Source organism: Syzygium oleosum, unplaced genomic scaffold (genome assembly GCF_021117445.2).
Source record: "Syzygium oleosum isolate NSW1041296 unplaced genomic scaffold, Sole_v2.1 Sole_v2.15, whole genome shotgun sequence".
Lineage (NCBI taxonomy): Eukaryota > Viridiplantae > Streptophyta > Magnoliopsida > Myrtales > Myrtaceae > Syzygium > Syzygium oleosum.
This window is the reverse complement of record NW_026607499.1, coordinates 7258570-7273816: the sequence shown is the minus strand read 5'-3', so window position 1 is coordinate 7273816 and position 15247 is coordinate 7258570. Positions and strand designations below refer to the sequence as shown.

Below are 15247 nucleotides of genomic sequence, written 5' to 3'. Positions count from 1 at the left end.
GGTTTTTTCCTGTTAATCTCCCTCTTTCCCTCTGTGGAGCCCCACCCCACACCACCCATATAAACAACTTTCACCTCAAGAGCCAAACGATGCGTTTCGCTCTGTTTGTCTGCTCGCAAGGGGGGCCACCAAGAACTCGGACTCCGTCCTGGGTGCTAGCCAAAAGCGGCGGAAGAGGAGGAAATGAAGCTGAATTGGAGGCTGCCGTCGCGCAGCAAGCACGGTAACGTGGCGGTGAAGCTGGCGGTCTCGATGCTCTTGGTGGGTCTCGCGTTTAGGCTTCTCTTCTCAAGATCCGAGGAGCTGCCGCCGGGTGTGGCGAACCCAGTTGCCGAAAAGTCGGTGGCGGCGAAGCCGGCCGAATCTGATGAAGCCTCGCCTCGATTCGACCCGACGAGCGCGGAAGATGGAAATGCCGGCGCAGGTAGTGTTTCTTGCTGCTGTCGGTTTGTGTTCTTTGTTGGTCTGTATCAGTTCTCTTTTCCTGTTGTGTAATTGCCGAGTAGTTGCTGAATTGGGAAATGGGAAGCAAGATATGACTTAGAAAGTGGCTTAATTTATAGTCAGATACTTACAGTGGCTGCTTCAGTCTTGGAAATTTTAATTGGTAATGATGAAATGCTTAGCGACAGTTTTTGTGTGCAGTGAACTCCATTCTTCTGCTGGTTGATCTCCATTTGGCTGCTTTTGAAGGGCAATCCTGTTTTTGTCTCATGAAAAGTTCACATTTTTGACTGTTTTGGTGTTTGCCAATGGATGTCGACACTTGTTTCAGATGAATGTGATCTTTTCTCTGGGGATTGGATTCCATATCGGTCCGGTCCAGTTTATACCAATCAGAGTTGCTCCTTGATCGAGACTCACCAAAACTGTTTGGGGAATGGGAGGCCAGATAAAGGGTATTTGTACTGGAGGTGGAAACCGAGAAACTGCGAATTGCCACTATTCAATGGGCGGAGGTTTCTCGAGTTAATGAGGAACAAGGCATGGGCATTGATTGGCGATTCGATTTCTCGTAACCATGTGCAGTCTTTGCTGTGCATGCTTTCAACTGTAAGTTTTAGTATTCTTTACTTGAAAGTTAGATGTCTGGTTTGCTGCCTACACAGATTTTAAAGGGGAGTTGTTTTTGATTCTTTGACATTCCTTTTCATGGAATGAAATTATTCATCATCTTGTTTGTATTATGCTGGTTTCTGGGTTTAATGTTGTGCAAATGTGATCTAAAATTGCAGTGGTTGTACTTGAAATCAAGTATGATTTTTCATCGATTGTGTGGTTTTCTGGTCATTGTCTGTCCAGTTATAAGAGTTGTGCAACTTCAGTATTTTATGAAAAGTGTACATTCTGTTTTTCTTTTCCTCCTCCTCCTCTCTCTAAGCAAAACCATTTATACTTTTTCTGGTCTGGGAGCTCCAGGATATTGCTTTTCTGGCTTGTGACTTTACCTCTTCCGACAACTGTAGCCTGTTAATAAGCAACAGGCATTGGGGTTGATGTGCCCATTGCATCAGTCGATCGTGGTATTGCCGATTCTTTTAAATGGGACTCCAACTAGTGTAAACGGGACGAACTTTGTTGGCATGATGATAAACCAAGATCCTTTAGGACGGACTTTGCTACATTTTGCCTGTGCATGTGAGGGTGATTTTGCCTATGAACAAAAGGTTGATGGGAAAGAGAGTTCTAGTGTAGACTTTTGTCTCTTTTTATGAGGATGTCTTCTACTACGAGAAAACAGAATGTCCTTGATCGGCTACAGACATTCTACTCTTTTGCTTAAAGAAAAATTATAGTTGATCTATGTGTCTGTGGATGGAAGCTGAATTGGCATATTGAGGCTTTAGAAATTTGATCACTTCCTTTTGTTTTTATTCAAAATTAATCTGGTAGGATGTTTTCATCTTGGAACGACCTCTCATTTTCTTTGAAATGCGACTACATACAATTGAATGTTTTGGTTGGACGGGCGGGTGGAATGGATGAGCAAAGGGTAGTGCCTGTTTGTCCTCAGAATGTGCCATAAGTAGATGTTTTCTGAATAGATCAGGGAGTTGCAGATTATCAGTATCATTCTTTGCTTGTCCTTAGTTCTCGATGCATAACTGCATAATGCGATATGGTGTGATAACACACAAAAGCAGAGATGGGCAAGCTTATTGAGTGCGTTGTCTTTGTGTGTGTGTGTGTGTGTGTGAGAGAGAGAGAGAGAGAGAGATTGTCTTTTATGATACTTCATCTTGATATTGGGTGTGTATCAGTGAAACTCTGACTTGTGTTCGCTATTATGTCATGCTGTTTGAAATTTGTGGACCAGTTTTGTTGTTTATTAAGCTCAGCAAATACATTTTCAGGTAGAACAACCAATACACGTCTATCATGACGAAGATTACAAATCAAGAAGATGGCACTTCCCCTCCTACAATTTCAACATTTCAGTCATCTGGACTCCTTTCCTCGTAAAAGCGGCGATTTTTGAGGACAACAATGGCGTCTCCACATCGGCAGTTAAACTTCATCTGGACAAGCTTGATACGAACTGGACTAGTTTGTATCCAAACTTGGATTACATGATAATATCGACCGGGAAATGGTTTCTCAAAACTGCAATATACTATGAGAATGGTCGAGCTGTGGGCTGCCATAACTGTGACAAAGAAGACATACCCGAGGTGGGATTCGACTTTGCCTACAGGAAGACCCTGCATAACGTGATGAACTTCATTGCAAATTCTAAGCACAAAGGTCTGTTATTTTTGCGCACATCCACACCAGATCATTTTGAGAATGGGGAGTGGCATAACGGTGGGACCTGCCGGAGGACGGCTCCTGTCAAAGAAGGTGAGATCGAATTGAAGGACCTGAACCGAATTCTCCGTGACATTGAACTCAGCGAGTACGAGAAGGCATCAGCCATAGCTGCTAAAACTGGCGTGAATCTAAAGCTTCTCGACTTCACTAATCTCTTGCTGACAAGGCCCGATGGGCATCCGGGTCCTTACAGGGAGATTTATCCGTTTGCAAAGGATAAGAACGCCAAAGTCCAGAACGACTGCTTGCACTGGTGCTTGCCAGGGCCTATTGATGCTTGGAACGACGTGATAATGGAAATTGTAATGAATGCGAGTTGAACCAGAGAAGCAAAACCCGAGATATAATTGATAGATTGCTGAAATTGTAAATGCATGCAACAGTGCGATGCACACTCCTCAGCAGGAGTTTGCAGTCTCTGGATGTATTGCAATGGTTGTGAATATGCCCTAGTTCCTTCTTCAGCTCTCCCATTTTGCTTGGGTATTACATAGACCATTTGGCCAGTCAAGGAATCAATTCGTTTGATGGCACCAAGTGAGCATGATTGCAGTACTTGATACTGAGTTCCACTAGACTCTCAATTGGTTCAAGTGAGATACTGACCACAGATCACTTCTAATGTCCTGTGGTGTCGGTTTAGCGAGATGACCCGACTTAGAAATCCAAAAGGGTGTTCTATCGTCGTCGTCGTGCGTCTTTTCCCTTTCTGCACGCCGGACGGATGGCACAAGAAGTCCAAAAGGGTGTTCTAATTAGGTCTCCCCTAGCTATCTAAGGAGGTCCCATTCAGAAAGGTGAAACGGGAGCTTTGCCTTTATTCTCTGTCAAAGGAAAACACAGAGACACACAACCTTAGGAAGTTGTTCAACATGACTAAAGCGAAGAGAATCAGTTCGTGGGGGGACAAGATAATGAGATTCCAACCTCTAAAGATGCCACCCCTCCTCCACCATCACCATCACCAGTTCATCATATCGTGTGACAAAACAAGGAAGTGCGTTCCATTCTGAATGCACCTAAAATGCTTCGTCCTTCTTTTTAGTGCTCTCCCCTTTGTTCGTGTGAAAAGGGGGCAAAAAACAAAAGGGCGACAGCGACGTGTTTCCTCGTACATCCTCATATATACTGCGATCAAAACGACAAAGTTGTCTTAATTAGAATATAATGACTAAACCCTTCGATGAAATGCATCATTGCTAACTATTTTAAAAATTTAAGTTGCAAGATGAATGCATGATTTAATATTTAAAATATTTCAATGGTTTCTAACATTACACAATTTGAAGTTAATGGGTTTGTATCGTTTCGTAGTGGCTCATGCGACGGATCGAGTCCATGTGATTTGACATCCTTATCTTTGGACCATGTCGTGCCGTACTCAGGACGGAATCAAAACACTCCATTCACGCCACTCCACTCTCATCATTTCGTGCCCGCAACAACGAAACGAGGACCAAACTCCCTCTTCGTGACCTGGCAAACAAGTTGGTCCTAATCATCGATGACGTCATAAATCTTGGAAGGGGGAGAAAAATACGAGGATTTTTTAATTGCTTCTTTTAGCTTGCATTATATTATTTTATTAGAGTTCTTTCGAATGCCGGAGCTCGGAAAAAAACTGCAAATGGCATTATCTCATGAAATGCTAATATTTACAAATATTGAAATAAGAACGAAAAACGTTTTCTATTTTCTTGAGAAACAAATATTTAATCGGCGAAAATAAAAACTTCCTGCTATGAATTGAAGATTTTTGAACACGTGTTCACCTTCGTGGTTTTTCCAAAATAAGAAAATAAGAAGTCTAACGACAGACTATGCTGTCGCTCCAAAATGAAAATTTTAAAAACATTTTTATTCTTATTTTCACTGAATACATTTATCAAAATTGGAAATAGTTTTTTTTTTGTTCATTTTATTCTCACATGCTAATTGAATCCATTGCGGCTTTTCTTAGGCAGACAAGGCCTTATAAAACTCCGTATAAACCATCGCAATTCCACTCAAACAACACTTTTGAACTGTTGGGGTGTGGTTCATACTACGGGGGTTCCGCTCCCTGGTGAGTGGGCGGGGTTCGTAGGAGGCAAATTTAGAGAGCTTTTATATTTCGAGTCTGTATTTCATCGGTAATTTGGGCTTGAGTTCATGAATATCTACTGTTACCTCTCTCTCTCTCTCTCTCTCTCTCTCTCTCTATATATATATATATATTTTCTTTATCTTATAATCAAAGGAAGTAACATAGAAGTGCGATACACTAATTATAATGGAATCCTATGCTAAACGTAGCCCTAATTTAAGGGTGAACCGAGATAAAAACCTTATATCTCGATTTTTTTGTGATCGTGCGCCGAATCCATCCTAACAAGAGCGGCATCAAATCTAACGTCGCGTTTCAATCTTTCCGCTTATTCATATGCGCGCTCGCTCAAACGTAGCAGGTCTACCGAATTCACTCATTTTCCGAAAGGTAAGAAAAGCATGAGAGATATCGGTTCAACAATTGTCGACCCCGTCAACAAAATGCCCTCAAGCACTCAGAATTGAAGAAGTCAACCCTTTCCCCACATCTAACGAGCGATGCGATCACATGAAAGGCATTAAATCAAAAGGTAATATACCGTCTCATAATTAATTAAAGGTTTTCTATATATCCTATCCCTTTCGGCCAACCACGTCCCAAATACTTTAACAAAATAAAATAAAATAGCTTTCATCCCATTATTATTCTTATATGCGCACATTCTAATCAGATCGCGACTCCGCCTTCTTCCGTCTCGGTCGATTTTTCCCCTTATTCTAATAAAAGCGATAATGACACAATTGATCCATAAATTTTAGTTCAATATAGAATAGGAAAAATGACATAAATAGTCCCTGAACTTTGGCTCAATGTGCATTTTGGTCCCTGAACTTTTAATTTGGTCAATGTAGTCCCTAAACTTTAATCTAATGTGCAATGTGGTCCCTGAACTTTTAATTTGTTCATTGTCATCCCTGAACTTTTGGTACATGTTCAATTCAATCCCTGAACTATATGAAAATGTTCAATGCAGTCCTTTCCATTAATTCAAGTTCAGGGACTACATTGAACATTTTCATATAGTTCAGGGACTAAATTGAACATGTACCAAAAGTTCAGGGATGACATTGAACAAATTAAAAGTTCAAGGACCACATTGAACATTAGCTTAAAGTTCAGGGACTATATTGAACAAATTAAAAGTTCAGGGACCAAATAGCACATTGAGCCAAAGTTCAGGGACTGTTTGTGTCATTATCCCTATATAATATAATCCATGAATTTTAGACTGATTTAATGTGATCTCTGAACTTTAACCCAATATGCAGTGTGGTCCCTCAACTTTTAATTTGTTCAATATGGTCCCTGAGCTTTTGGTACACGTTTAATTTAGCTCATGAACTGTATGAAAATATTCAGTACTGTCAATAAAGTTTGGGGATTAAATTGAACATGTACCAAAAATTCACGGATCATATTGAATAAATAAAAAATTTATGGACCATATTGAACAAATTTAAAATTCAGAAACTGCACGTTGGGTTAAAGTTTACGAACTATTTTTGCCATTTGACTTTAATAAAATAAAATAAAAATATCACCAAGCACATATTCCTCTCACTCTCGCTCGCACACCATTTCGGACGTAGCCTCAATTCCCCGCTTCCCTGGCTACTACACTGCGCCGGTGGGGCCGGACGCCACTTAACCTGCGCACCTCCACATCGCCCGTGCGTAGCTTCGCTTATAAACTCTCCTCCCTCCGCTGCCTCCTCTGCCTCAGCTGACTCTCAGTCCTTTCGCACCGGAAGCCGTCACCAATGGCGAGCCCTCCCAAGCCGGACGCCTTCCCCCGCCGCGACGCCGACGCTGGCGCCGCCTTCGTCCTCGAGTCCAAAGGTAACCCCGCCGCTCGCGGCGACGGTCGCCGGCGCGAGCGCTGGCCTCACTGTGTTTGTTTTCCGATCGAGGAGAGACTGAATCGAGCTCCGGTTCCCCCCGGGGTGTGTGTGTTTGGGCAGGGGAGTGGTGGCACGCCGGGTTCCACCTGACGACGGCGATCGTGGGGCCGACGATACTGACGCTGCCGTACGCGTTCCGGGGGCTGGGGTGGGGGCTGGGCTTCCTCTGCCTCACGGCGATGGGGGTCGTCACCTTCTACTCCTACCTCCTCATGTCCAAGGTGCTGGAGCACTGCGAGAAGGAAGGCCGCCGCCACATCCGCTTCCGCGAGCTCGCCGCCGACGTCCTAGGTCAGTTACCATATCGATTCCTCCGCCATCCCGCCGTCCCCGGATAAGGTCGACCGGTTCGTTCGAGGCCGTCGAGGCGATGATCTCGACGTGCTGGTTTGTAGCAATATCGGTTTTAAGGTTTTGGTTTGGTTTGCTTTCCTCATTTGCTTTAGTCCATCAAAAAACAAAAAAAATCACACATTTTTTGCTTTTCAAAATACTTAATATTCATGCGATATACGATGTTAATACTTTAAATTCATGTATAACCTCTTCATTATTTTTTAGAATATATGCAGTATTTTAAATTGGCGATAAAGTAGGTAATTGTCTTATTCCTTTGTGAATGTTAATCCTTTAACAAAAAAAAAAAAAATACAAAGTAGTATGCTTTATGAGAAGGAAAGCAAAATAAGGGGTGACCTATTGCCGCTTGGCTAAGACTCGTGGTAGACAAAACGAACATAACTAATGTCCAAATTTCTTAAAATAAAGTTAAAACTCACAGACAAGCTTTAATATGTTATATTGAAAGTCGCATATTTCTCTTCCTTGTTATTTTAAAGCAAGCCTTTACATAAAACGATATATGGTTGGTGATTATGTCGGATCTACTAGTATGTTTGAATATTTCGCAAGCCCTTATGTAACTCATCCCATTTAAATTATCGGGTATCAAAAGTTGGGTATTCCAAGGTTCTCGAAATTTCTATGTTTATCATAATCTCATGCCCAATACACCATTGCTGTAATGGAAATATTCTAGTAAAAATGGTTGTAGACGAGATATAAGGATCAATATCGATTGGTGGTAGACAGAATCATTTGGGATTATATATCCTTCGGTGGCTGTGCTGGCAAAAGTTTGACCTTGGAATGCGGATCGGCGTTATGAGCGCCGTAAAAAACGCCGCACGGATGGTTCGGACACTTTGGCCGACGGCTGGACTTTCGTTGTTCTCTTCATCTTTTTTTTTTTTTTTTTCCGGTTTATATTTCGTAATGTCTGCGTCATATTTTCTCGGAGTTGGTGGCCCAAGGACCATGGCTGTAATGGGTAGTGGCCAGTCCGTTGATTCTTCTTGGGTCGACAAGAGAAACTTTTATGCAATGCAATGCTGTCTTCGACTCAGACTCGACCCTGTTGGGTCTAACATGATAAGTGTATTCAGTGCATGTTCTAGTCATTCAGATGATGGATCCTTAACCATATGGATGAAATTCTCATGGGCGAATTCCTTCTTACTTGCGAAAGTAATGCTGTTGCTATCGTTCTAATCTATACAGATCTTATGGTCTTGGGTTTTGTTGTTTATAGGATCCGGATGGATGTTTTATTTTGTGATATTCATACAAACTGCCATCAACACCGGGATCGGAATCGGAGCGATTCTGCTGGCCGGAGAATGCCTTCAGGTATGTCTATGTCTACTCCAGTGTGATGCAGTCTCGTGACACTTTTGCAGTTTGCACGAGCCTTCCTTAGGCAATCAGATAGATTGGCACTTCTCATTGACTATCTTGGATTTGGAAATTTTAACTGAAGATCCCATTAACTCTACTCCCTGGTGTCGGCAAAGTCTATTAGCTTTGCTTCAATCACTATGGGATTTGGAACTCCCGGAAGCATTCATGAAGCCTGTTGTGGTTGAAAGTACGCATAACAAACAGGAAAGGAAATGGTTCTTTAGGAAAGATAATCTAATCGAAGTTATAACTTCAAAACCTTTTTGAACTATGTGCGAAAAAGAATACCGTTATAGGTTGTCCGTAAGCAATAATTCGGCGTAAATGTGGCTCTTCGTGAGTCTCCAGGAAAGGGAGTTAAAGCAAGAATCTTTTATGATCTAGATGTATTCACTGCCTGCTGTATTATTTTCTATCTTGTATCAACTCGGATACAAATGGATTTATCTTTATACAACTTCTTTTTCTGTTTGGACCGTACAAGATCATGTACTCAAACCTTTCTCCTAATGGGTCCCTTAAACTGTACGAGTTCATAGCAATGGTGACGGCGGTTATGATAGTTCTCTCCCAGCTTCCGACCTTCCACTCTCTCAGGCACATTAATTTGGGTTCACTGTTTCTCAGCTTGGGATATACCTTCCTTGTAGTTGGTGCTTGTGTTCATGCAGGTATTAAATCCATGTTTTTCGTGCTTTAAACAAATTCTGTATATGTTTTAGCTTCTTGTCGATCTTAGTAACAATGCGATTAAAGAATATGGAGAGCCGCTACTTTAGGAAGGTGATATGTTTCTTAGCAGCTCAAAACAAAAACTAGTGATATTGATACTTGATTGGTAATCGAACAAATGTCATAAATGGAAGTGAAATCTGCATAAAAATCACTACGTTCATCTCTGAATAAGTTGTATGGCGTGTTGGAGGATTCTTGTGGAGCTTTCATCCACTTGCATACTTCCTTCGAGGTCCAATTAGAAAGTTCGTTATCAGAGCTCTTGCGGAGAGAAGGAACTAGAACTTAACTATCCAGTCTTCCCCGTAGAGAGCAATGAATGTTTGGCTGGGCGCAGTGGCCAGTCTTATTTTCAGTCTTATGTCAAAGCTCAAACTGGAAATTAGTCTTCCAGCTCTTCACATTTCCAATTTCACTTTGAACTCCTAGAAATTTATCATGTATGTTCTTCATGGAGGTCAAATTTAGTACAGGCACGAGTTAGCTATGGCATATATGAATTCTGTAACCTCTTCCACATAGAAATCATAGAAGTGGCAGCAATATTCCTAAATCAGACTATTCTTTTTTTATTGCGGCCATCTAACCAACTTTTACATCTTGCAGGTTTATCAAAGAATGCCCCTCCAAGAGACTATGCCTTGGAATCTTCAGAGTCAGCAAGGATTTTTAGTGCTTTCACTTCCATATCCATTATAGCTGCCATTTATGGGAATGGGATACTGCCTGAAATACAAGTAAACCTCGACTTCTGTTTCATCTTTTTAAAATCAACATAAGTATGCGTGCGTAGAAAGTTCAAATTCTGGGGTAAGAAGCATCGAGTACTAGAAAGACATGTCGACGATTAGTATTATCTAGTAATGTAGGTTCATATCCATTAGCTGTTAAAAACTTGAACTTTGCTCTATACCTTTATGCTTCATCGCAGGCAACTCTGGCTCCACCTGTGACTGGGAAGATGGTTAAAGGCCTTCTCATGTGTTATGCAGTGATCTTTGTCACATTCTATTCTGCTGCTGTGTCTGGATACTGGGTTTTCGGCAACAAATCAAACTCAAACATACTCAAAAGCCTACTGCCAGATGACGGACCTGCTTTAGCTCCGACTTGGGTTCTAGGCCTCGGCGTGGTTTTTGTCCTCCTACAGCTCTTTGCCATTGGCCTGGTAATCACACTAGTAGTAGCAGTAGTAATGTACTCATTTGATTGGAATTTCTAAACTCATCTCCAAGGGCATGGAAACAGGTCTACTCTCAAGTGGCATACGAGATCATGGAAAGCCAATCAGCCGATGTGAAGGAAGGAATATTTTCCATGCGCAACCTTATTCCTAGGATAATTCTTCGGACTTTGTACGTGGTGTTTTGTGGGTTCATGGCGGCCATGCTTCCCTTCTTCGGGGACATCAACGGCGTTGTGGGAGCTATTGGCTTCATCCCTCTAGATTTTGTTCTGCCGATGGTTCTATACAACAGAACATTCAAGCCAACGAAATCATCCTTAACCTACTTGATCAACATCTCGATCATCATCGTCTTCACTGGCGCAGGACTAATGGGTGCATTTTCTTCTATAAGGAAGTTAATTCTTGATGCCAACCAGTTCAAGCTCTTCAGTAGTAACGTGGTGGACTAAGGTTCAAAAACATTAACTCTGCAGTTCTAATGTACTTGCACCTAAAAGTTACAGGATAAAGTTGCACGTTTTGAAGGCAAAAAGAAAAGGAACATTCAAGGGGCCGATTGGTTATTCATGAATACTAGAGTTGTCCTCTGCTTTGTGCCAATGAAAGAAGGTGGGAGATTTTTAGGCATCGTCATTTGGAAGTGTAGACAAGTTGATATCCCAAGCTTCAATTTAGCAAACAGAAAGGGGCTTTTCATTGTATACTCTGATCTCTGAAAGACATCAGACATGTAAATCTTGATTGACTATGCGATGTGAACACGTAGCTAAGCTTACCCGCAGCTGCGTCTGACCTCGTGCATAACACCTTTCGTTTTGACTGGATGTTTCTTACTTCATTAAAATTGGCACAACTCTATGAGCAAAACGCATTAGTAAGCAATTCCCCTTTCAGCCAGTTCTTCCTCACAGCAACTACTTATAATCACAGATCTTATGCGAATGACGTCCTAAAAATGATGATTGATGTTGGCAACATCTTTACCAGCAAGAAATTTTAGTCATATTGTATCTTATGCTTTGATTGATAGAAAAAAAAAAAGTATTGAAGAACAGAAGCTAAAAGGTTTCTTGTTACCAAATTACCACCGGAAGAATGTGAGAGAATGAACAGCATGATGACAGTATACAGCTGAAGAAAAGGTTTATCAAGTTCATCAAAGAAGATGGAAACATCTAGGTTTGTTCAAGACCACATTAGTGTAACAAACAGAGATCACGTTCTTGACAGGTAATGACAATTTTTCTTCTTGATTTTCCTTCTTTTTCAATCACAATAATGAATGGGTCAGACCGAGGGTGCATACACAAGTTAGTTGACCAGATAGTTTAGAGTGCTCGCAAAGCATGCAGTATGATTCCTCCTCAAGTCATGGGATTTGCGTAAGGATTTCACCGTAATCCATCTTGCGCTCCATCATCCATCATTATAGTTATAACTATCATTTCGATGTCTGAACAGTCCTTTAATATACGTTTAGATAGACGCTATCGGACGCTTCCAAGAATAAACTAATCGAGTAAAACGAATGTTCCGTTTGGACCATCCTGTTTTTGTTGCGATCTTCACCAATGAACCAAAGTAGTTTCCAAAATTATTCTAAATTTTAATCCAGTTTATTCAGCATTTGATAGTTCCATCACTCATTCAACTAGCAATTGATCAAGTATCCAATTAGAAATATGATCGTTTTCGTGCAGTGGGACTTAGTAGACAGAACCAAAAGGAGAGGCTATACGACTGATATATTTAAGTATAATGAGCTGTTTTTGTAATAATAATACATCAATTTGACAGATACAATCATTGCGGTAGTTGCGAGGGATCACATCGTTGAACATCGTCACCTGATTCAATCAAGAAATTTAAGTAACAACATGGATTTTAGCTATGTACATCTGAAATAAATAATAAATTGAAGCGAGCACCACTTGTTCTTGCATCTGTAAATTTCCCAAAAATTTCCTAAACAAACGGGCGCGTTCTTCGCTAGTAGACTACTAAGTGTTTACATAATACTTTACTAGTGGTATCTCTTAACGTGATCGTAGCTAACGAACATGATATATACACACAACACTATAATTCCTGTTAGATTATTAACATTGTTAAGACATATAGACAGGGCCAGCTTGCCCTCACCCAATGACGGCGAGGTCGACCTTGCCGGGCCTCGACTTTGGCCGATCGCCCAAGGTCCGGCGACCGGCTAGAAGAACAAGGGAAGAAAAAAAATAAGGAGAAAGAAAAGGAAAAAAAAAGTAAAAAGAAAAAGAAATAATTTTTTTAAATATTACTAAAAAAATTTCACGTCACCGACGGCTAGCGTCCATGTCAAAAATTTCCGATCAAAATTGACCGAATGGATATAATTGGTAAAAATGCAAAATGTTTATGACAAAATTGGCACAGTGGCAGTATATTTTGGATTTTTTTTGTAATTTTCCCGAAATTAGCGAGTACTTGCATGTTATTATCCTGCTGCTGAGCAATCCCTTGGCTTCGCGAGCTATTGCTGCTTCCTCCACCAAGTGTAGGCAGCTTTGTAATCTCATTTAAAGTCCGTTTTGAGCTGAACAAACATAAAAAATTAAGAGCGAGTCGCTCTACTTAGAGGAAAGGTCAGCATTGGTGCGTCTGCTATCAGCGGCTAACTTTTGAGTCTCTTTGACTTTTGATGTATTGATTAGCCCTATGCATCACATGCATTGTGTCGTCCCCGGCCATTTCGTCAATGGGGAATAAAAATTAGTGTCACCGAACTCTTGCATTTAAGAAGTTAATATTCCCGCATGATACCCGAAATGTGGCTGCCAAAATAATGAGAGCTGTCAATGAGTCTAACATCTCCGATAGAATCTTCACTATCACGCTAGACAATGCCAGCATTAACCCCCCGCTAATCCGGAGTTTGATCAAACGGTTTGGCAATTCTTTCCACCATGGCTCGTGACGTGCAAACTCCATCAGTGTCAACGGTATTGTTGCAGTCCTTGTCCCACTTGCCTGCGGAAAAAATTCAAAAAAATGATCCTCATAGGCATGAAAGGTTTTTACAAAAATTGACTCCTGAGGAACGTGGCAAGAAGACGACAACAACACTGTATCATTCGAAACATGGTGAGGAACACGGTGTCGAAGACACCGAATTTATTAGATATTTTCTTTTGGTGTAATTTGTATATAATCTTTAGACACCGAATTTATTAGATATTTTCTTTTGGTGTAATTTGTATATAATCTTTATTAGGGCATCGCTACGTGTAACTTTTTTCAAATTATTTGAACATATACTCGTATTGAATTTGGTTTAATTGAAGGAGTGTTTACATTAATTTTCATCAGCTATCTTTTATTACGTTTAGTGTTTGAAAAAATAGTTAATTTTTTAATTTTTCTGATTAAAATAACTTTTTTTTAGAAACTGATTGTGCCTAGCTGGTAGGACTCGGTGCTTGGCCGTAAACCTATCAAAATAGGTCATAAACATATTTCTTAACCCATATATGATGAGCTAAGTTATTTTATAAGTTAGTTATATTCAGTAAATGAGACATAAATTGGTTTAAACATAATATGGGTATTAAATAGGTTATAAATGGATATTAAATGTGTTTAAAACATATTTAGACCCAACTCACCTCTATGATTCTCTCTTCATTCTCTCTCGCCCTCACTTGATCTTGCTCTCACTCACTCTACCTTCATAACTCAGTTTGGGTATAAGTTTTCCTAGATTATGTTAAATATATAAGTATTTTAGCAATATGGGTCAAGTCGGGTATGTGTCACTATATTTACATTGATTGAAAAGTGAGTCAAAACAGATTAAATGGGTCTATTTGGATCGGACCATTTTTTGACCTAACTCGATCCGACCTACCCATTTGACGGTCTACTTGGTCTACCCTGGGTTATCAACTATATACTTGTTATATTCTAGCCCACTGTTATCACCAAGCTGATAGAGCTATAGAGACGTTGAGGTGATGATGCTGCTGGAAACCGAGCTGGACATCACGTCGTATTTATTCGGGAAGATGAAGGTAGAAAAGATAAGAAAAGAAAAAAAATTAAAAAAATTAAAAGAATTCTCAAAACAACATCGTTTTGAGCCCATCAAACAGGTCAAATTGCTAGCCATGCCACATATGATGGTCGGTGCTAACTGAACCACCATGTCGGCGATTTCCGATATAAATTGGTCGGATGGATTACATAAGTAATCGTCAAATGGTTTAGCACTACATTGGTCAAATTGGGAGTTTAGACTGAAGTGATAGCTGTATAATTTTTTTTTATCTGTCCTATCTCTAACTCTCTTTTCTCTCTCTGACTTTTGCTTTGCCTCTGTGTAGAGTACAGGATTCAAACCCTGCAGTTATGACACTAGCGTCCTCACCCTTCAATTCTTTTACCAGCAGGGCCGCATGCCTATTGATGTAGCTTTACAATAGGTTTATGACTTTTTGGATAATTTTCCCCTTAATTGAGATTAAACTTGCCACTTCAAGCCTGTATTTCAGATAAGGTCCATTCTGGGCACTCTTTTGAAAAAATAGTCCCACTTCAAGTACTTAGTCGAAATTTTCTCAAAACTTTGTGCTCCAGTCCTAAATGTACAAGTGAATTTAGATGTCGAAATAACTAAATAAGTATGGCTCACGTCAAATAAGTTTGACTTAGAGTTATGTACAGGCGGACTCCACAAATGCGTTTCTTTATTTAACGTGCTGATACCCGAACATCCTGTACCGCCAATTCCCTCCCAATCTTTTTTCT

General features: G+C 40.5%; 2 protein-coding genes across 2 annotated transcripts; both read left to right on the top strand.

Annotated features, from left to right (window-relative positions):
* The first annotated feature begins 66 nt into the window (after window positions 1–66).
* LOC115675570 (protein trichome birefringence-like 23) lies at window positions 67–3256 on the top strand. Its single transcript, XM_030598293.2, has 3 exons — window positions 67–424; window positions 776–1053; window positions 2355–3256. The coding sequence occupies exons 1-3, from the start codon at window positions 184–186 to the stop codon at window positions 3129–3131; spliced, it is 1296 nt and encodes a 431-aa protein (XP_030454153.1). The 5' UTR covers window positions 67–183; the 3' UTR covers window positions 3132–3256.
* A 3267-nt stretch (window positions 3257–6523) lies between these two features.
* Window positions 6524–11243, top strand: LOC115675569 (probable GABA transporter 2). The gene is made up of 7 exons (XM_030598292.2): window positions 6524–6739; window positions 6862–7092; window positions 8393–8490; window positions 9026–9212; window positions 9883–10013; window positions 10208–10444; window positions 10525–11243. The coding sequence occupies exons 1-7, from the start codon at window positions 6661–6663 to the stop codon at window positions 10912–10914; spliced, it is 1353 nt and encodes a 450-aa protein (XP_030454152.1). The 5' UTR covers window positions 6524–6660; the 3' UTR covers window positions 10915–11243.
* Window positions 11244–15247: the final 4004 nt, after the last annotated feature.